Source organism: Chrysemys picta, chromosome 1 (genome assembly GCF_011386835.1).
Source record: "Chrysemys picta bellii isolate R12L10 chromosome 1, ASM1138683v2, whole genome shotgun sequence".
NCBI classification, from domain to species: domain Eukaryota; kingdom Metazoa; phylum Chordata; order Testudines; family Emydidae; genus Chrysemys; species Chrysemys picta.
In genome coordinates, this window is record NC_088791.1 from 181,092,307 (window position 1) to 181,114,837 (window position 22,531).

Consider the following 22,531-nt stretch of genomic DNA (forward strand, 5'->3'; position numbering starts at 1 on the left):
ATCGTCCTTTCAGTAGCCCTAGCTGAACACATACAAAGCTATACAGTTACCAGATCTAGAAGGATCCTAATGTAAATCAATTTTCTGTCACTGAAGGTGGAATCACTGATCCTTATAAAACGGAATATGCCAAAATTATGGAGTGGAATTATGGGTTGGAAAGATGCAGTAATAATGGGCCAAATCTTCTGCTGATGTGAATTGACATAAATTGAATAGGTGAGTAAAACTCATTTGATACAGTACCAAATCCCATCTGCTCCCTTCTTCTATGGGAGGGTAGCAGGTAGGTGTAAACAAGACAAAATGGGCCTGGAAAGTTTGTGCCAAGGGGAAATATAGAAATGTGGTAGCATCTGATACTAGAGGACAGCCACCAAGAGTCTTCCTCAGGAAATATATGGGAGAGGAAAAGGGGTATGTGGCCAGCAAGAAGGGGGCGGGGCGGGGTGGGGGAAAGTCAAGGAGCAGTCACTCTATGTGGCAAATTCTCCTTACAAACCAGCAGAAAGCATGTCAAATCATCAATTAATGCTGCATAATTTAATAATTCCTTTTTGTAAAAATCAAATCCGTCCCAGATGATTTGATTCTTATAAGCGGATGATTTTTACAAGCGGAATTGCAAAGAATAGATGAAACTGACCATTATGTTTTAAATAACTGACTTTGTTTATTCAACTGAGTAATGTCTCATTTACCATAACTAAATTCTTTAGACTTTAAACATAGATATTCAACATGGAACAAAACCACACCAACATTCTAACTGAGCAACATACTATTACTATATTATTATTACCCAATCAGTTAGCAGGTGTGTTTATTCAAGGCAATTATGAATACTGTACAGCATGTTACAACTTCACTCAAAGTGTAGGTTAGCGGAGCTATATACCTCTAGAGGTAAAGATCCAAAGATACAAATTTTAAAAATTGTTCAAATAAACTGCAACAAATATAACATATGAAAGTGCATTACACTGAGTTGTATAGCATAAATATAAATGCAAAACAACAAATAGATGTTTAACAGTATTGACTCACATTATTATTTATTTTGTAGTGTCACCTTCTGTCCCTGGAGTGGCAGGTCTGGCACTGTGAATGCATAATGCAATGGCACAGTCGCTATTTGATTACAAACTTGTCGGCTGTTCCCTGGATCATTGCATGATCCACGACATTGTTAACCAGATTTTCAAGGCAATGGAGGAAGTTAAAATCATTGAAGCCCCTATACAAGAGGCCATTTGCCAATTTTTTCATCACGTCCTTCATTTGGGTCAAGGATGGGACAATTACCTTGTCGTTTAGAGTCCGCCCCTGCATTATTTTTGGGTTTCACTTCAAATTGGTCTCAGATCAAAGTCACAATGTCCTCATCCAAGACAGGTTGTATAACAAAAGCACTGTCATCAATGTCTATCCACTCTTCACATTCGTGTGCACTGAGTTCTCTTGATGGCTCAGCAACAATTGCGTCCCTTATGGTGCTATGACTAGACTTCCTTTTTTCCAGCAATTCTGATTTGTTGAAGCATTGACATCACTCCAGACATTTGCAAGCATTAGAATGGCATCTAAAAGACTGATCTTCATGGCAATTTCCATAACAGTAACCTGGCTGTCCTTATCATCAGTGTGATGCACCACCATGTGAGCCATTTGCTTGTGATAATTCCCTAATCACATGGCTGAAAGATGGAAGTTGTGTTCTTTGGGAAGAATTCAAGTGGGATATTTCTCAGTGCTTCATCTTTCGTCATGTGGTCATGTGGTCTTTCCAGTTGTCCCAACTTTCAATTCCAGTCCTTCAGCTACTGACCGAATAGATGCCCCATCATCCAGGCAGATGAATTGGCAGCGTAGTGGATTGGACGATGTCTCACATTTTTAAAAGACCAGGGGTTTTGACTTTTCCCAGTGATTAAAAGGTTTTTTTTTCTTACCAGTCATGGAACTGATGAACAGAGCAGTAATTCTTTCTTTAGACTTCTTTCCTTCGTTTATTGTCTAATTTAAAGGCGAGAGTCCCACCAGGCGGGGCTCATAAGTAAATTTCACTTTCATCTGTATTCAAATATCTTCTTCAGCGAAATCATGTCTCATTTCAATCCACTTGTTTTCTAACCATTCTTCACATGACATAATGTCCGTGTCTTTGGGCTTCAGGCTTCTCCATGTATTTTCTTAAAATCAATCCCCTCTCAGTTTTTTAAAGGGCTCAAACCAGCCAGTGCTGGCCTTAAAGTCAGTAACGCCCAGGGCCACCACTAGTTCTTCTGCTTTCTGCATCACCAACCGTTCACCGGGGGGCGGGGAGGGATTTCTCTCTCTGGCATTTCTGATCCACTTTATAAGCATCACCTCGACCATAGGTGCCTTGCCTGATCACATTCTTTTTCTATCTCCTTCATTTTGTATGATGCTCTCCTTGTCTTTGAGAATCTTAGACAATAAAGGTGGTGCAATGCCCAGTTTCCGAGCTATAGTCTTGGGAAGACTATCATAGGACTCCAGGAGGTGGCATTTTTCATCTGAAGAAAGCATTTCTTTTTCCTGCCATGTTGACTCACATATAAACAGCACAACTTATTTTTTCTACACAGGGATTATACTTTTTGCGTGCTATATGCCTATAACATGAGATGTAATCAAATTCAGATTCAAAACAGCTTTATTGGCTTGTTACATCATTGCACTTGATCAAGTATCATATTACATGTAGTCAGTTTGCCCTGAAATGATTCTTATAAGTGGATTGCTTGATTCTTACAAGCGGGGTATTTAGCACGGTTAGTACGGGAATGATTTTGTCCCAGTGATTTTGATCACTATATGCGGTTGATTGTTCTATACACTTATGACATAATCTACTTTAAACTTCCCTATGTGAACCCTATTGGAAGGGTTATAATGGGAACCAGTGGAAGCATGATAAAGAAGCTAACCCATGCTGTCAAGTCCTGGGAGTGTGTCTGGAGCTGTGCAGAGGCATGGCAGATACAATTTCAATTCATTGAGACTTTATTGGCATAACAAACTATGCAAGTGTTGTCAAAGCATAAGAAAAAGAAGTCAGAATCTTCAAGTATTGGTGGCATGTACAGCTCATCTTGGATGGAGCTTCACACAATTTTAGGGGTTTCATCCCCTGCATCAGTTTATCATTATCATCCCTTCTCAATCCAGTGGCAGGTGGCTAAGTAGCACAATGCCGCTTTTGACATCTCTCTCTCTCTCCCTTTTCTGAACCATTGCTCTTTGGCTTTTCCTCATTGCTCTTTGATGGGACATGCACTATGATTTCTGATAATTTATAGAAATATCTTTCCCGCAATCCTTCAAGTTTACACACATGTGATAAACCTGTGGGGGTTTAGCTGCCATCATTACCTAGATATTGTTATTATAGCCATGCGTGGGTGGCCATGCTCCATCTCTTCCACAATGCCAATAGTGTCATAAGAACATAAGAACAGCCGTACCGGGTCAGACCAAAGGTCCACCTAGCCCAGTATCCTGTCTACCGACAGTGGCCAATGCCAGGTGCCCCAGAGGGAGTGGACCTAACAGGCAATGATCAAGTGATCTCTCTCCTGCCATCCATCTCCATCCTCTGACAAACAGAAGCTAGGGACACCATTCCTTACCCATCCTGGCTAATAGCCATTAATGGACTTAACCACCATGAATTTATCCAGTTCTCTTTTACATGCTGTTATAGTCCTAGCCTTCACAACCTCCTCAGGTAAGGAGTTCCACAAGTTGACTGTGCGCTGCGTGAAGAAGAACTTCCTTGTATTTGTTTTAAAACTGCTGCCTATTAATTTCATTTGGTGACCCTAGTTCTTGTATTATGGGAATAAGTAAATAACTTTTCCTTATCCACTTTCTCCACATCACTCATGATCTTATATACCTCTATCATATCCCCCCCTTAGTCTCCTCTTTTCCAAGCTGAAGAGTCCTAGCCTCTTTAATCTCTCCTCATATGGGACCCGTTCCAAACCCCTAATCATTTTAGTTGACCTTTTCTGAACCTTTTCTAGTGCCAGTATATCTTTTTTGAGATGAGGAAACCACATCTGTACGCAGTATTTGAGATGTGGGCATACCATCCATTTATATAAGGGCAATAATAATGAGGAATGGGTGGAATTTCAGAAGCCATGGAGGTTTTGTTTATTTTTGCACAGGAAGAGGCCATATGACCCCATGTGACTATTTTGAGACTGAAACACTGTGGCACTATAAACTTGGAAAATACTAGAGACCTCACTGGAAACTTGAAAACCATAGTGGAAAAGTCTGTATCAGCCAAGTAAAAACACAAATCCTATTATTAAGTAATAAAAAAAAGTTGGGAACAAAATGCTGTATATTTTAACTAGATTTCAATTACTGTTTAGAAACCTAACACTGGGGTTTTCAGTATGAAAGCTGGTCTCACATATTTCTAAAGCAGCTAGGAAATCCCTTAAGTTTTTGAAAATCCATTCTAAACTGAGATATATGCCTACAAAACCAGTTATAATAACTGTTGAGAGGAAAAGATTTACAAATGCCATACACATGGTTAGTAGCTGGAATCTGAGGGACAAGTCCCCAGATAATTTGTATAGAAGATGTCCACTAAACATGATGGTCTATATTAATCGTGCCCTGTAATCAAATAAACCACTCACAAGAACTGTACACGCATAAGCAAAACAGTTGAGACCATAATCCCAAACGAAAAGGCATTGGAGGTGTTCTTTTAAAGTGTATAAATATAATTATACATAATGTATCAAAATAGTAATCTGGATGTGGCCACAGTAGCCTATCAGAGAACTGAGAGATTCTTTTGTAAAAAATAAGTAGAAAATATACGTTTATTCATATTCTTATGGAGAAAAACCTTTAATGGCAAAAAATCCTTAACCATTTAATAGAGATGATCACTATAGGGCTCTAGGGCCTGGTCCCGAATATAATGAACTCAATGACAAAAGTTCTCATTGATATTAATGGTACCGGCTCAAATCCCTGTAGTGTAGGGGATCTACAGACATTATTCCAAATCTATGGAATTTAATGGAGAGTGACATGCCTGCTGCAGAATTCTATAGTTTGGCTAAACACTCTCCAGCTAGGATTTCATTCTCTAGTTGTCTCTATAGGACATTTCCATGGTGGTATAGCACAGTATGACTTTAAGATCTAGAGATGGGCCAAATGAAAAGCCCTGATTTGAATCCCCCGTCCCTGAAATATGGATGGGGATGGGTGAGTATCTCTCTTGGGTGGCGGCTTACAGGGAAAATCCCACGTTGTTCTCTACGGTCTGTTTCCATAACCATTCAACGAGGAAACCTGTTTGGCGGAGATCCCAGTTCCAGAATGCAAGAAAATCCTGCCCGGTATTGAATTCCCCGAGTCGGTTCCCTCTTGCCCTATCCATCTTGCCAGGTACCCGAGTGAGTGAAGCAATACACAGCAGCTAGGAGTAAAATGACACCCCCTCCCCCCAGCCCGCCACTTCCCTGCACATTCAGCAGTTTGAAAACGACAGGGAGCCAGCCTCCTGCCAGACTTTTATGGCAAAGCTGACACGGGTGTATGCAAATCGACCCCGAAGCGCTGGGTTCCCGCCTGCCGCACCGGAAGGTGGAGGGGCTGCTGCCGAGTCCACCCTTCTGGAGCGCCCTGGGTCCCGCTCTGTGCCATAAGAGCTGCAGTGTTGCGCGTGGGGCGGTTCACACCGGAGGGGACTGGCGGCAGCAGCAGAAATCAATAGTCTGGGGCTGGTTTTTCCCAGGCACAACATCTCGGGCTGGCTATATAACAAGGAGCATCCACACCCCTCTCAGCATCAGCGGGAGCCGCAGCCCCCGAGAGCGAGGCACAGGCAGGGCAAGGCACCGGGGGAGAGAGCCCAGCGAGGGGGGAGTGGGGAGTGGGCAGCGCGTTCCTCTGGCCAAGGGAAATGTGCGGAGCTGCAGCGGCTTGGGCTTCGCAAGGCGCGCTGCTGCTCTGAGAGCTCGCGGTGCTGGTGCAAGGGGGGACCTGTGGCTGCTGGAGCATCTCCCAGGGGGGAGCGGTGGGTGCAGGTGCAGCAGCCCGTGCTTGGTGCCGCCTTTGTTTTCTGTTGGGACTCTCCCGTCGCTATGAGCGCCTCTCCCTCCAGAGTGATCCCCCTGCTGCTGGGTGCCGCGATGCTGTGGGGGCCGAGCTGCCTCTCCCTGCGAGTCCTCAGCGGTGAGTGAGCCAGAGAGGGAGGGAGGACGTGGGGAGCTTCCCTCCGAGGCTGCCCGGCAGACACTGGGAAGGGAACTATCTGCACACCTGCAGCCGGTTAGGGCCAAATCCTCCAGCCAGCCCCGATGACCCAGAGCTTACTCAGACAACACTCCCACTGGCTGCAGCGGGAGCTGTGCCTGACGGGGGCTGCTGCTGGAAACCCGGTTTGATTAAGGAAAGGGGAGAAAGCAGGACTTATTTAACGCGGTTAGGGCCAAATCATGCGTTCCTCACTTCGGCCGAACTTCCACTGAAGTTTTGGCGGAAGCAGGACTGGAGGAACTAGCCTGAGAGTTCAGTTTAGAAGAGATCCATCTAGTGCTTCTAACCCACTTCCTCATCTGTCATCGCCTTTCTAACTGCCCCCATCATCACAGGTGCCAAAGTTGGAAGACGCCGTCTGTTTAGGGACAAATCCTGAAGTTCTTCCTCCGTCCCTTATACAGGCAAAACTCCCCCTTGGAGTCAGAGCTAAGGCTGCGGCGGGAAGACTGCAGGATTTGGCCCTTAAAATTTATATTGACATTGCTCACAATAGCCCCAGAGAGTCTAGCCTGGGTTAAAGAAATCAGAATATGCTGTTAAATTAGTTAATGGGATAGGGACCAATTAAAAATAAATGTTGTGACAATTCACACTTAGGGTAACTAATATGAAGTAATTTTATAATTTATTTATAATGTGTTGCGTCTCGTTTGCATTCAATCATTTTGATCAATGAAAATAAGCTAGTCAGGTTCACCTTTGTTTATAGTTGTCTTCTAGTCAATTGCACATAAAAGTTCTCATGCGGTGGCAATTGCTGCGGTCTGGATTGTAAGTAGCAGTCGTTTTTTTTTTAAATCAACTTTCCACTGATTTTTTTAAAAAAGAAATAATTGAAACATCCTCCGTAAAATTAAGACAATATGATAATGATAGTGAAGTTTGGTTTTTAAGGTACTGAGACCATCAGTGAGTTAACTTCCTTTACTTGCTGCAAACATAGGGACCTTTTTTTCTAAAAAAAGAAATTGATCATACATCATACAGGAGAGGCTGGTTCTAGAAAAATAATTAAATCTGGAACTTTATTTTAAAATAATGTTGAAGGTTTTGCTTTTATATATAGACATAGCTATAGATGGAGGGAGTGAAAATGTGAATTTAGTGATTGATTTTTGTTTTCCCAAAAACTTGAGAAAGTCAGTCTGGAAGTGCTCATTAAAGTTGGATGCATTGTAGCCAAGATGTTGTGCAATTTTCCCCTGCACGAGTCTGAAATTCACCTCATGTCCACTTACTGTGCATCTTTTGAGAAGAGATTGTTTGTTGTAATTGTCATTTTTGTAATCTGCATAATGACCAGCTAAATCTAAACAGAAACTGCCAAACTCATTACACTCAAAAGCAAATTTGATTTCAGATCTTCAGAGATGAAAAGCTAGATCAGCAAATCATTATGATACATTATGATCTGCAACCTCCCCAACATAACGTTTTCTAAGGCATTTTTTCTGCAACCAGAAGACAAGATATTTTTAAACATCTTGCTATGCTGGAAGATGTCACTATTTTTGTACCTTAAATTAATTATTTTTAAAAGGATAATAAAAGGCACATGCTGCGGCACTTCTTTGTGTAGGATATCTTTATATGCACATCTGTCTTTAGTTATATAGGATTGTTCCTTCTTTTTATGGTAAAGTTAGAAAAGACTAAAAAGAAAACAGCATAAGCTTTTCTGTATTGTTTATGTATCTTCATTTGCATTATCTTTTGTGCTACCCCAAAAAGAAGAAGACAAAAGCATAACTGAAACGTGAGTTCAGCCACAGTTCAAGAGGTTTACGATCCAGTTCTGCATTCCTGGCACACTCAGCATCTGATCCAAAGTCCACTGAATTCAATGGAAAGATTAACATTGTCTTCAATGGGTTTTGGATCTGAAAGCTGAAGACAATAGGAATCTTGGTTGCACAGGAATACAGAACTGAGTCCACAGATTGATCCTGATGTATGATGATTTATACTCTTGACTACACTTAAGAACATAAGAACGGCCATACTGGGTGAGACCAAAGGTCCATCTAGCCCAGTATTCTATCTTCCAACAGTGGCCAATGCCAGGTGCCCCAGAGGGAATGAACAGAACAGGTAATCATCAAGTGATCCATCTCCTATCGCCCATTCCCAGCTTCTGGCAAACAGAGGCTAGGGACACCATCCCTGCCCATCCTGGCTAATAGACATTGATGGGCCTATTCTCCATGAATTTATCTAGTTCTTTTTTGAGCCCTGTTATAGTCTTGGCCTTCACAACATCCTCTGGCAAAGAGTTTCGCAGGTTGACTGTGGGTTGCGTGAAGAAATACTTCCTTTTGTTTGTTTTAAACAAACAAATAATGTTGAAGGTTTTGCTTTTATATATAGACATAGATATAGATGGAGAGAGTGAAGATGTGAATTTAGTGATTGAGTTTTGTTTTCCCATAAACTTGAGAAAGTCAGATTGGAAGTACTCATTAAAGTTGGATGTATTGTAGCCAAGCTGTTGTGCAATTTTCCCCTGTACAAGTCTGAAATTCACCTCATGCCCACCTACTGTGCATCTTTTGAGAAGAGATTTGAGAAGAGAACTTCTTAAGTTTTTAGTTATAGGAGTTATGTATCTAAATCTTCACGCATGCAGATGAGAATATGCTTCTATACACAGATAGCAGAATGGTGGAAATGGTTTTCATATAAGATGTTACAAATGGAGTAATAGTATAATGATGGCATGTTTATAGAAAACATGGTTTCATTTTTAGTTTTTATTTATTTTGCGCACATTTATTTCGGAGCTGAAAAGTTCAGAATCACTTTTATCTTATCATGGTGCTAAGTACAGATGCTGTGTACTGATACTTGCTGTGAGTCAATATGTACCTATTTGAAGTAAGATTATGAAAGTAACCATAGCATGCTTTCATTTTTTCACACCATTAAAGTTATTTTTTTTTCAGGAAACAAGGCCCAAGATGCCATACTTTGGAAGTTCTTCTTATTTGAAAAGTCACACCTAGCTAAAGTGCATTCTAAGATGCACATTTGCATTGAAACCAGAAAGTTGAACTAGTAGCGTCTGAGTATAGATATGAATAAACGACTATGTGTTCTATCATAAGTGCCATATGGAAACTGAATAATTATAACTGCATTTAGTTTTCATGAGTGTTTCTTTTGTGTTATTTTTTTCTAAGGATGTACCGTATGTCCCATACAAGATTTGAGCACATAATCTTCAAACAGAACTATATCTTTTAGTGAAATTTGTGGCTATAATTCATAAAGGACCTCTGTGTCAATGTTTTCAAAATCAGGCTACAGTACTTATATTTTTTCAAACTGTGGTTCAAACCATTGTTAGATTCCTATTGAAAGGCACACTTACATCACACTATTTTTCAAACATAAAATCAATCTTGTATGTGATTATGCTATATGGGGTTATTTGTGTAACAAATACGTAAGTGTTGAAGCCAGTTGGAGAAAGGAAAAAAAACATTAAGGGTTGTATTGGGGTATCAGTAGTCAAAGCTAGCTTAATTGTGCAGGGGAGCGCTATACCAAGCAGCAGTGGCCAGAACACAGTGGCTCTGGGGTGCTGAAGGGAAACTCCTCCTTTCTGAACAGGGACCAAACTCCTGCCCTGCCACATACACTAGAACTGTCTAGTCCTATAGGCAGTGTTAATACTCCTGGGCACTCAGGATACAGAAGCACCAGCAGAGGTGTGTAGGGTACACTGTGCCATCCTCCCCACTCCCATCTTGCATATCTGCCCATGAGCAGCAACAATTTGGTTTTAGACATGTATGTGTGTAGATACGCATTAGTCTAAAATATCACAGAAGCAGAACTTCAGATGGCGATGATAAGAGGAACTGGAAAGTTATCAACTTCTGTTTTAATATATCACATTCATTAGGAATTGTGAATTTCCCCTCCCTCCCATTCCCTCCCAACATCAGTTACATTTTTTTAAGAACTAGAATAGAGAACATTCTTCATTATGGGCTTGATGCAATGCCTACTGAAGTCCATGGAAAGACTCCCATTGAGTTCAATAGGTTTTGGATCAGACCTAGTAATAAGAGTTACATAGCCACAAAGTGGCTATGATAAATGGCAAAGACTGTGAGATATAATGACCCCTGCTGTATTAGCATAAGTGGTAGGGGTCACAAAAAAGAATGTTCTGCTTTTTAAAATGGCTTTCAGATTTTTGGCTAATTTAGTTCTGTAATGGTTTTCCATTTTTTATCCTTTTCCCTCTAAGTTCATGTCTCTTATCCACTTGTTAACATATTGTTTTGTGAATAAGATCTAACTAGCTAGAGAAAAGCAATTGGCTTATTACTGTTTTCAGCAGATTTTTCACATTATGATGGCACATTAGCCATAATTATTTTTGATGTGCAAGCCGTTAAAGAAAAAAAAAAGTAAGTGCTCTTTACTTTTTAATATAGATGTATTGAGATTTTTGTGCGCTATTCTTACATCCTCATATGTTAGGATGTCTGCAGTTGGCAGAAAAAGAGGTTTTAAAGGAAAGTAACAAAGTAGGGGTAGGAAAAACTGCTGAGTGTTACATAGTCTGCATTGCTGTCCCATGACATCATAAAGAACATGAAGTGATGATAATGCAGTTTGCAAAGATGCAATTACTTTAAGTATCTATTGGGCAGGAAAGAAGCAAACTAATCTTATTACTAACCATTTAACAACCTATGTATTAATCATAGTCAGTATACCTTAATGACTGATGTTTGCTGTCATTTTATGTTTGCTTTTTAAATTATGACATTTTTCTTTACTATGGCAAGGTATGTGACAGTAGATTAAATATTAACATGGAATTTTAAAGCAGTAAATATATTTATTTGAATGGGGAAATATTTGGATGTATAAAGTATTTCCTGAGGTGAGAAAAATTAACATGCAGCAGATAAAGAAACAGCATAGTTGCTCTTAAATTCTAGGGCTATTTACTTCAAATATCTTTAAGAATAGTTTTTGTTCATTTATGTAGTTTATGATCTGATTTGCTGAAATACTACATTCTATGTATGATGCTCAAAGCGGTTAGATGGTTAAAGATGCATATTTTTGTACAGGATAACAAAATGAATAGAGATAAAGCCAATCCTTGTGTAAATAGACACAATTTCATTGACTTCGATGGCTGGCTTGCTTGCACCATCTCAAACTGGCTCACTGGGTTTTAATCAAGATATTTTTGAAATGACAATATCCATTGCTTTTTAATTATCTGTGTTATTTTTTTTAAGATAATTTTTTTGCAAGACTGTTAGGTTTAAAAGAAATTTGAAACAGTATGTAAAACAGTATTTTTTTTAAAAAAAGGCTAGTAACCTAGCCTAGGAAAGATATCCTACCATGTCTTTGGTATTTTTCAAATTGGTGAAAGTATGGTAGCTTCAGGGCCTGGCCCCCGGGAGATATCACTAGCAGTACTGGATGGCCTTCCAGGGACAGCTGAGTGACTTTCACCTGTAGCGGAAGAACCCACCATATGCTATACAGTGGCATGGCTGTTGCTACTGAATAGTGCCCACTCAGGCTTCACCAATTAACAACTCAAACTGCAGCTTTCTTGTTGCAGGTCCCTATTCAACTAATTGCTTAAACTGGGATTTTCAAAGGGTGTAAGGGAATGAGGTGCCCAACTCCCACTCAAAGGTGGGCACCTAACTCCCTTAGGCCTCATTGGAAATCTTAGGGTAGGATGGAATGTTTAGTCTTAAACATATACTTTAAACATTGACTTAATTGGGACTATTGACATGCTTAAGTATTTTGCTGAAACAGGGTGAAGACTGGAGAATCTATTTAGTAAACAAAAATACTTCTCATAAGCAAAACCAAGGAATAAGGCAACATTGTGTGGCAAGGCAGCTTATGCTAAGTACACTGGAAATGTCTGTACTTTGTTCCTGCAAAATATGTGGCGTATATGGATACTATACCAAAATACATAGTTTGTGTAACCTGAGATGCTTTGATGAAGGGGTTAAGTCCTGGTTGGGTAGGTTAGGAGTATCCTCCTCAGGGAGTTATTTGATGTTTGGTGCAATCTGTTCTAGTCCCAAAGTGAATGGATAAAGTATTTTAAAGAGATATTTATGTGAGTTTCAGGGATCAGTCATCTTTACTGGGGATGGTTTTGCAGTATCAGGACTGAAGGTGAACCCCATCAGAGGATGGGAAGTCAGCTTAAACCCTTACTTCAGTTTAGTGGCAGAGACTTGAACAGGAGCTCCCAAAAGCCTTTCCCCGTGCTTCATGGCACAGTAATAGTTAAAGCAAGTAAAGATGAACCTGGCTATGTGGGATACTTGTGTGTGTGGTCATTTTACAGCTATGCTATGGGGGTGAGGTAAAATGAATATAATTGGACTCAAATGAGCAAGTCACACCTTCCAGAACAACTTTCCCTTTTGAATAATCTCTCCTCACTCTACTCTGGATGAACTACACCAGGGGTCGGCAATGTTTGGCACGCGGCTCGCCAGGGTAAACACCCTGGCGGGCCAGGCCAGTTTATTTACCTGCTGACGTGGCAGGTTCGGCTGATTGCGGCCCCCACTTGCCGCGGTTTGCCGTCCTGGGCCAATGGGGGCGGCGGGAAGCCGCGGCCAGCACACCCCTCGCCTGCGCCACTTCTCGCCGCCCCCATTGGCCCGGGACGGCGAACCGCGGCGAGTGGGGCCGCGATCGGCCGAACCTGCTGTGTCAGCAGGTAAATAAACTGGCCCGGCCTGCTAGGGTGCTTACCCTGGCGAGCCGCATGCCAAACGTTGCCAACCCCTAAACTACACTGCACACTAAGGCTGGGTTTGTGGGACCCAGGCTAGTGGACTTGGTATTTCCAAGCCCATACCTGAGCAGCTGCACTGCATTGTAAACCTGTGTTTACAATTGCTGGACGCGGGTGTCACAGCTGCGCTGAGCTGGCCATACTGCATTATGCAGATCTTCTGGCTTGGGTCTGTGACTTGAGCTGCATTCACACTACAAAGTAACAGGGCTTAGACCTGAAGCACAGCAGGAACTGTGCTCTGACCCATCCCCCTAGCAGAGTCCTAGGACCACGTCCTGAGTGCTTGCTGATCCAAGTTAAACTGATTTATGTGTGGGCAAAATAGGGGCGTGAGCTGAAACCTGAGTCAAAGCCTGGGCTTAGTGTGCAGTGTAGACATACGCTAAGGCAGGGGTGCCCAACCTTATTATACAGGAGGGCCACATAAACCTAAACACAACCTTGTGTTGGCCAAACAGATATTCCATATTTTAATAAGTTTTAAATTCACCTATATTGATTTATATATTCAGTTCAGCTTGTTTCATATGTATGTAGATAGGTTGTTTCTATGTACAGTATTGTCTATTTACACACTCATGTAAATTAAAATGATGTAAACATGGCAACAAAAGGCTAATGAACTGGCCAGTAGTTTTTTTGTGTTGAAGCAGGCAGTGGGCCTTATGAAATACTCTGGTGGGCTGTGTAGGGCTCACAGGCCATAGGTTGGGCCCCCTGCCCTAAGGGGCTAGCAGCAACTTCACCACAAGTGTTTCTGCAGGATCCAACAATCTTCTCCAAAGCTCATTAGATATAAATGAATGCTTAATATTCTCTTGCTTGTAGAAATGTCATACCCTATTGCCATTGACAAAAGAGTAGGAACTTTTAGCACTACACAACAGTTACTATAAACAGAAGGAGTCTCTGCCTTACTATCACAAAAGGCCATATACACATTATTTAAGGTTAAAAGTTACCCCCCTACCTGAGTTTTGGCTTTATTACTAAGGGTAACTCAAACTAAACATAACAATATAAACTCCAACCTATGCCGTCTCCCCAGATATGACTTCGCCAACATTCCTACCTTGGGCCCCATCTGCCCGAAGCCCTAACGTTCCCCCTAAAGAGCTATTCTCACCTCTCTTATATACAGTGTGGAGTTTAACAAGCCACACCTGCATCACTGAGTGAGCAGGGATTAATTTACAAGGCCCAGAACCTAAAAGGTATGTAGGCATCCAACTCCAATTGATTTCACTGGAAGTTAGAAGCCTAAATAACTTTGAAGCTCTGGGTCCAGCTACCAGGGTGGAGTCACAGTAGAATGAAAAGTTTCAGAGTAGCAACCGTGTTAGTCTGTATCCGCAAAAAGAAGAACAGGAGTACTTGTGGCACCTTAGAGACTAACAAATTTATTAGAGCATAAGCTTTCGTGGACTACAGCCCACTTCTTCGGATGCATATAGAATGGAACATATATTGAGGAGATATATATACACACATACAGAGAGCATAAACAGGTGGGAGTTGTCTTACCAACTCTGAGAGGCCAATTAATTAAGAGGAAACAAAAAACAAAAAACTTTTGAAGTGATAATCAAGCTAGCCCAGTACAGACAGTTAAGAAGTGTGAGAATACTTACAAGGGGAGATAGATTCAATGTTTGTAATGGCTCAGCCATTCCCAGTCCTTATTCAAACCGGAGTTGATTGTGTCTAGTTTGCATATCAATTCTAGCTCAGCCAAGAATGTCACCCAATTTTTCTTGTATTGAGACCAATAACATGGGTTTTTCCTGTATTGAGAACAATAAAGTGGGTTTGACTACCAGAAAGGCATCCAGTCTTCATTTGCAAGTTAAGAACCTAAATACCTGTAAAAAGAAGAACAGGAGGACTTGTGGCACCTTAGAGACTAACAAATTTATTAGAGCATAAGCTTTCGTGGACTACAGCCCACTTCTTCGGATGCATATAGAATGGAACATATATTGAGGAGATATATATACACACATACAGAGAGCATAAACAGGTGGGAGTTGCCTTACCAACTCTGAGAGGCCAATTAATTAAGAGAAAGAAAAAACTTTTGAAGTGATAATCAAGATAGCCCAGTACAGACAGTTTGATAAGAAGTGTGAGCATACTTACAAGGGGAGATAGAATCAATGTTTGTAATGGCTCAGCCATTCCCAGTCCTTATTCAAACCGGAGTTGATTGTGTCTAGTTTGCATATCAATTCTAGCTCAGCAGTCTCTCGTTGGAGTCTGTTTTTGAAGTTTTTCTGTTGTAATATAGCCACCCGCAGGTCTGTCACTGAATGACCAGACAGGTTAAAGTGTTCTCCCACTGGTTTTTGAGTATTTTGATTCCTGATGTCAGATTTGTGTCCATTAATTCTTTTGCGTAGAGACTGTCCGGTTTGGCCAATGTACATGGCAGAGGGGCATTGCTGGCACATGATGGCATATATCACATTGGTAGATGTGCAGGTGAACGAGCCCCTGATGGTATGGCTGATGTGATTAGGTCCTATGATGATGTCACTTGAATAGATATGTGGACAGAGTTGGCATCGGGGTTTGTTACAAGGATAGGTTCCTGGGTTAGTGGTTTTGTTCAGTGATGTGTGGTTGCTGGTGAGTATTTGCTTTAGGTTGGGGGGTTGTCTGTAAGCGAGGACAGGTCTGTCTCCCAAGATCTGTGAGAGTAAAGGATCATCTTTCAAGATAGGTTGTAGATCTCTGATGATGCGCTGGAGAGGTTTTAGTTGGGGGCTGAAGGTGACAGCTAGTGGTGTTCAGTTATTTTCTTTGTTGGGCCTGTCTTGTAGGAGGTGACTTCTGGGTACTCATCTGGCTCTGTCAATCTGTTTTTTCACTTCAGCAGGTGGGTATTGTAGTTTTAAGAATGCTTGATAGAGATCTTGTAGGTGCTTGTCTCTATCCGAGGGATTAGAGCAAATGCGGTTATATCTTAGAGCTTGGCTGTAGACAATGGATCGTGTGGTGTGTCCTGGATGGAAGCTGGAGGCAAGTAGGTAAGTGTAGCGGTCAGTAGGTTTCCGGTATAGGGTGGTATTTATGTGACCATAAAGAGATCTTGTAGGTGCTTGTCTCTATCCGAGGGATTGGAGCAAATGCGGTTATATCTTAGAGCTTGGCTGTAGACAATGGATCGTGTGGTGTGTGAATAAGGACTGGGAATGTCTGAGCCATTACAAACATTGAATCTATCTCCCCTTGTAAGTATTCTCACACTTCTTAACTGTCTGTACTGGGCTAGCTTGATTATCACTTCAAACGTTTTTTTTTTTTTTTTCTCTCTTAATTAATTGGCCTCTCAGAGTTGGTAAGACAACTCCCACCTGTTTATGCTCTCTGTATGTGTGTATATATATCTCCTCAATATATGTTCCATTCTATATGCATCCGAAGAAGTGGGCTGTAGTCCACGAAAGCTTATGCTCTAATAAATTTGTTAGTCTCTAAGGTGCCACAAGTACTCCTGTTCTTCTTTAATTTTTTAAAAAGAGAAAGCTGAGATACTGGAAAACAATTTAGAGACCTGTCTACACCACATGCCCACACCCTTAACTGGTCCTTCCCATCCCTCTCAGTCTGTTGGGGAGGGATGAGCATGCCCTATACGCTGTGAAATGCTGGGCTAGATGATCTTGTTTTAAGAAGTTCTGCCCTAATATTCAAGCTCACGGATGCTGCTCAGTTTCAATGCACAGGAGCAGGCTGCACTGAGCACAAGGACTATGCAAGGCTAGCATCTATAGTGGTACTTTTCTCTTCAAAGGGAGGAGGGAATTTATAAGGGTATGAGACTATGAGATATGAGTTTATAAGGGTTTATGAAATTAAAAGGGTATGAGACTCATTTTCTCTACAGGATGCAGGAGAGCTGGACCTGCACATGATGGTGGAGAGCACATGCTACAATTTGCACCAGGCTGGTGCAGCCACTGTGCTCCCAGAACTCTGGGAGGTGTTTTGACTGCGTGAGGCATAAGAATCTCAGGGTGCCCCCTGTGACATTGCATTCTATATGACTTTATGAAAATATGCTCATGAGTATGAATATAATGTAACTGGAATATGCTTCATGCAAAATATCTCTTGTAAGATATCATTACAAAGCTTATAATCTATTGAGTGTGGTCATCCTACTTGTATAAAGGTATCACTCTTGTATCTGAAACTAGAAATATAAAATATAACTCTGAGGGCCTTATGCAAAGTGCGGGCCATTAATGGTGGTTTGGAATCTTGATGGCTCCCATTAACCAGGACAATTGACTGTGGATGGTTCTGTTTGCAGGCAGGCCTTCCTGTGAGTCAGGCTGGGAGGAATGAAGGCTTGAGGTCTTACAGTGACATGTGATCATGTCACCTGAACTGGAATCCATCTTTAACCTGGTGGTTTTTCCATTGAGAAGGAGGGGTGGGAACCCAGAGGGACAAAGGATTCCTGCCTTATGCAAAAGATATATAAGTGGGTGGAACAGAACAAAGTGGTAGGCATCATGAGAAATCCCATAGCTACCACCTGAGCTGGAACAAGGGCTGTACCAAGGGAAAGGATTGTGCCCAGACTAGGAAGGCAGCCAGTCTGTGAAAGAAACTTACTGAAACATCTCTGAGGGTGAGATTTTATCTGTATTCAGTTTTATTACTGTATTAGGCTTAGATTTGCATGTTTTATTTTATTTTACTTGGTAATTCACTTTGTTCTGTCTGTTACTACTTGGAACCACTTAAATTCTACTTTCTGTATTTAATAAAATCAGTTTTTACTTATTAATTAACCCAGAGTAAGTATTAATGCCTGGGGGGAGGGGGCAAACAGCTGTGCATATCTCTCTATCAGTGTTATAGAGGGCGAACAATTTATGAGTTTACCCTATATAAGCTTTATACAGGGTAAAATGGATTTATTTGGGGTTTAGACCCCATTGGGAGTTGGACATCTCAGTGTTAAAGACAGGAACACTTCTGTAAGTTGCTTTCAGTTAAGTCTGCAGCTTTGGGGCATGTGGTTCAGACCCTGAATCTGTGTTGGAGTAGACTGGTATGTCTGGCTCAGCAAGACAGGGTGCTGGACTCCCAGGCTGGCAGGAAAAGCAGGGGCAGAAGTAGTCTTGGCACATCAGTTGGCAGTTCCCAAGGGGGTTTCTGTGATCCAATCCATCACACCCCCATAACAGAGATGGTGCTGCTGTACACTGGCCCTTTATGTGGTAGGTGTCTGTCATGACCAGTCCTATGATTTATAATCACAAGGCCCATTTGGTCAAAAAGCGGTAAAATGCATTTATTACAGCTAGAGCTAAATGGGTCTCACATTTCCAATTTATGCAATGTTAAATATATGGAGCAGAACTAATGCCAAAAATAGACATTTTCCACTTAGATGAAAAAGCAAAACTGTCACGTTTTAATAGATATGGCAAAAAAAAAATGCTATCAGGCAATACCTCATGGATTCTTTTTCTTCATAAAGCATACCTCTTACACCAATGAATAAAACCATGTTTAATTTGTTCTTTCAAAATAGATATCCATTTCTTAGTTGAGGCAGCATTTACCTTGTATCGATTCAGGTAATTGTAATGGTATGCTTTTTCTGCAGGGGTAATCTATGAACGCTGAAATATTGATTAGCTTGTTCTAATAAGAGTTAGACATCAAGTCACTTCCTTCCATCTCCTCTAGATTTAGGTTTAGACTTGCGCAACATGCCTCTGTATTGAGAGTTTAAGGTGCAAATGAAATGGCCTACTATTCCCTTTGATCAGCGTACATAGCTCCTATTAGTACTGAGGGGAGATCATTATAAGTAGGGCCCTATCAAATTCACAGCTGTGAAAAATGCATCATGGACTGTGAAATCTGGTCTCTTGCATGAAATCTGGTCTTTTGTGTACTTTTCTCAAACTGGGGGTCCCAACCCACATGCTATTTTAAAGGAGCTGCAGTATTGTCACCCGTACTTCTATGCTGCGTGGCCCGAAAGTGGCGTCTGCTGGCCAGCTAGCCAGCTCTGTAAGCAGTGACACTGCCAGCAGCATCACAGAAGTAAGGGTGGCATGGTATGGAGGGGTGTCGTCACTTTTTTGGGGGGGTGCTATCATGGGCTTTACATGCTTATATTTTGTCATTTAATAATAAATATTCATGCTTTGTTAAGATTTAAATATCTGAAGCTGTGAAATTCAAGATTTTAAAAATGCGATAACTGTGAAATTTACGAAAATGGACCATGAATTTGGTAGGGGCATGATTATAAGATATTATAATTGATATTACTCCTTTCAGCATGTGGTGAATGTGTGTGCAATGCCCTGTATCTTAGGAAATTTGATACTGCATATCTTATGCACAAAGACCAGCTAGTGCTGGAACCAAACCCTCCCAAATTTTGAGAGTTCAGATAAAGTGGAATCTGGATTAGATCCAAATCTTTTTTGTTCAGCAAAACAAAAACCTAACCACAAACCACTGAACTTTTGTAAAATGAGAAAAACATGTTCGTGGTTAGCTTCTCTCTAATAAAAAACACAGTAAATGATTTCCCAAGATCTATACTAAGGCACATTGCAGACAAAGATCTATTTTGTTTTAATATAACATGGCAAATGCATTTTTAGGATGAATGTTCCTTAATAGCATTCAGAAATATGTCCTTGCTAAGTCTAGCCTGTATGCATGAAACCTTATTCAGTAATCCCACTGGGTTTCAAACTAAGCGGGGCTGGATGAGACCCATATGGGGATGGCAGAATCCATGGAACAGCTAGGTGCTGAAGAAAGTGGTGCTGGTGACTACAGAACACACTCTGACCAGGGGCGGCTCCAGGCACCAGCGCACCAAGTACGTGCCTGGGGCGGCAAGCCGTGGGGGGCGGCCTGCCGGTCGCTGTGGGGGTGGCAGTCCTCCCTCAGGCATGCCGCCGAATCTGCGTTACCAGCCGGACCTTCCGCAGGTGTGTCGCCGAAACCGTCTGACTGCCATGCTTGGGGCGGCAAAATACAGTCAGTACTGCCCCAGTGCCCCAGGCAGTGAGCACTAGTGTTAGAGGACACTGTACAGATGGAACATTCATCTTTCAGATTATTTTATATTGATCACCCCGACATATGCTAGGAACCTCACAAAAATGAGTAAGGACAGTTGCCTGTCCCTTGACATAACAAGTGAGGATCACAGATAAAAAGGGATGAGAGGAAGGATGTGGGTGACAAAAACTGATTGGGGTAATAATATGAAATTTAAGCCTTGACCCATTTGGGACTATTAAAAATCCCATGGCATGTTTCATAAAAGGAGGAGGTGTTGACTTGACCTCATTGCCTCTTGTGTAAGTATACTTTCTACCTATCTAAATTAAATCCCCTCTACAGTGTCAATGGGACACAGTATTGTTTTTCTACCTGCTGTCTTTAGCCATTGTATAGAGTATTGATCTGCACTACTAAACAGTTGGAGTGATCCCTAGAATTGGGGGCATTTCACTGGTGCCTGGTGATCTTTATTACACATGTCCCTTTCCTAATGCACAGGGTTATCATGAGAACTAATTGACTATGGTCAGATGGTGACTGGCCCTTGCATTGGGGAAGAGAACAAGACGACTAACCCTTCTTTATTAATTATTTTACTTATGGTGATATCTAGGACAAATCAAGAACAGGGCTCAATTGTGCTAGGTACCTTACAAACACAGAACAGTAACCACTTCCTAGCCTGAAGACCATACAATGCACAGATACTATTATAGACCTTGTGCCTTTCCTTAGTTTAATGACTGCTATTTGCTAGTAGCCCTGAGGTACAAGCTACCTCAACAGTTGTTGAGGGGAAGTAACACCAGGGCCCTGCCCCTTCTCAACACAAGCCAGCTGCAGTGGCTAGCCCTGGAGGGTAGCTCACACTGTAACCTCTTAAGGGGGTGGGTTGTAGCTCCCCTTCCCAGGAACTGCAGGAGGCATTGTGCCTCCCCGAGACACAGAGCCTCTCAGAGCTCCTGCACGATTGCCCCAAAATAGGCCTGCACTTTTCAGCCAGATTCTGATCCCCAATATATGTGCAAAACACTTTGAGATCCTCTGACGAAAAGTTTTTACAGAAATGCCAACTACTGTATTATTATTATTTTAGAGCAACTTTACTGAGATCAACATGGTGACTATTTGTGTTATTCCCTGAACCAGAAACCATATGAGTCCCTAGTGATTCATCTACCTTAGCAAACCCAAATAGTAAAAGATGCTTTTCTCCCCACCTCCCTGGGGACAGGAAGTTTGCTGTTAAAATACTAACAACATTGACTAATGTGGTATTAAAATCTATTTGCCAGTTTGCATCTGTGTGTCAAAATGAGTGACACTCTGATTTTCTTTCATTTGTCAGGAGCATAAACTAGGCAGCATTTGTGAATTGGACACTGCGACTCAATAACAAAGGAGAGATATGTCTTTGGAGACATACAAAACTTGGCAGTCAAGATGGTATTAGTCTCCATTTGTTTCCATTGCAAATGACGACAGAATGCAATTATGAAATCGTATTGCAGTAGTAATATTATTTTAAAAAGAAGTAATGCAATATGATTCATCATAAAATCCAAATTAAATTCAGCACACTAGCCAGCCGAGAACATGATACAGTAAAACATCAACAGTAGTAACACAGTATATCAAAACAAGACCCAAATTAAAGTGTGACAGGATGATACAAAGATCAGTTAACAATTGATGCATCAGAGTTGGATCAGAATGTGATTAGAAAGATTTATTACTTTTTATCAGCTTAGTGGCCACATTCTAAAGTGCATTATTAGGACTTAGCTTGGGACGGAGTATGACACATGAAAAGGTGGGGAAAAAACGTGGGCCAAATTTTTACCTGGTGAAAATCGGCATAGTGCCACTGAAGTCAATGACGTTATGCCAATTGACGCCAGCTGAGGATCTAGCCCAACATAAGTCTGCATACTGTGAGGGCAGCAAGATGTATACACTACGAAGTCTTATGTTTGTATGCAGTTCTGTCTCTAGGTTAGGTTTTCGTATTGGTACTTCAGCCAAATATGATTAGTTATCCCCCTGTCTCTATGTGTGTTCTTATTTACATTATTTTTAAAAGTCTACCATGTGCCTCTGTCTGGTCCTTGAACCTACAGTTTTTTTTTACCGTACAACCCATCATATCAAGGATTGCGGGATTAGAATTGGATAGGTCATTTTTTCCATGTGTGTGAGAGCTGGTTCTCCTGGTTGGGGAGACTTTGGGGGTGAAAAGCCTTGTAGGGCTTGGGAGTGGGGCATTACTGGTGCTGCTATGTAGGGGGTTTTGGGGGAATGGGGAGGCTAGTG

General features: G+C 41.5%; 1 protein-coding gene across 3 annotated transcripts in view; it reads left to right on the forward strand.

Moving 5' to 3' along the window:
* The first annotated feature begins 5,585 nt into the window (after nt 1-5,585).
* Nucleotides 5,586-22,531, forward strand: part of CHODL (chondrolectin) — a 50,133-nt gene continuing 33,187 nt past the window's right edge. Inside the window, exon 1 of one of the 3 annotated variants that reach the window (XM_065576222.1) lies at nt 5,586-6,246. In XM_065576222.1, the coding sequence (XP_065432294.1) occupies nt 6,156-6,246 (91 nt within the window). In that variant the 5' untranslated portion in view covers nt 5,586-6,155. The remainder of the gene's footprint in view (nt 6,247-22,531) is intronic. The other 2 variants (XM_065576217.1, XM_024102064.3) reach the window with 2 other exon arrangements.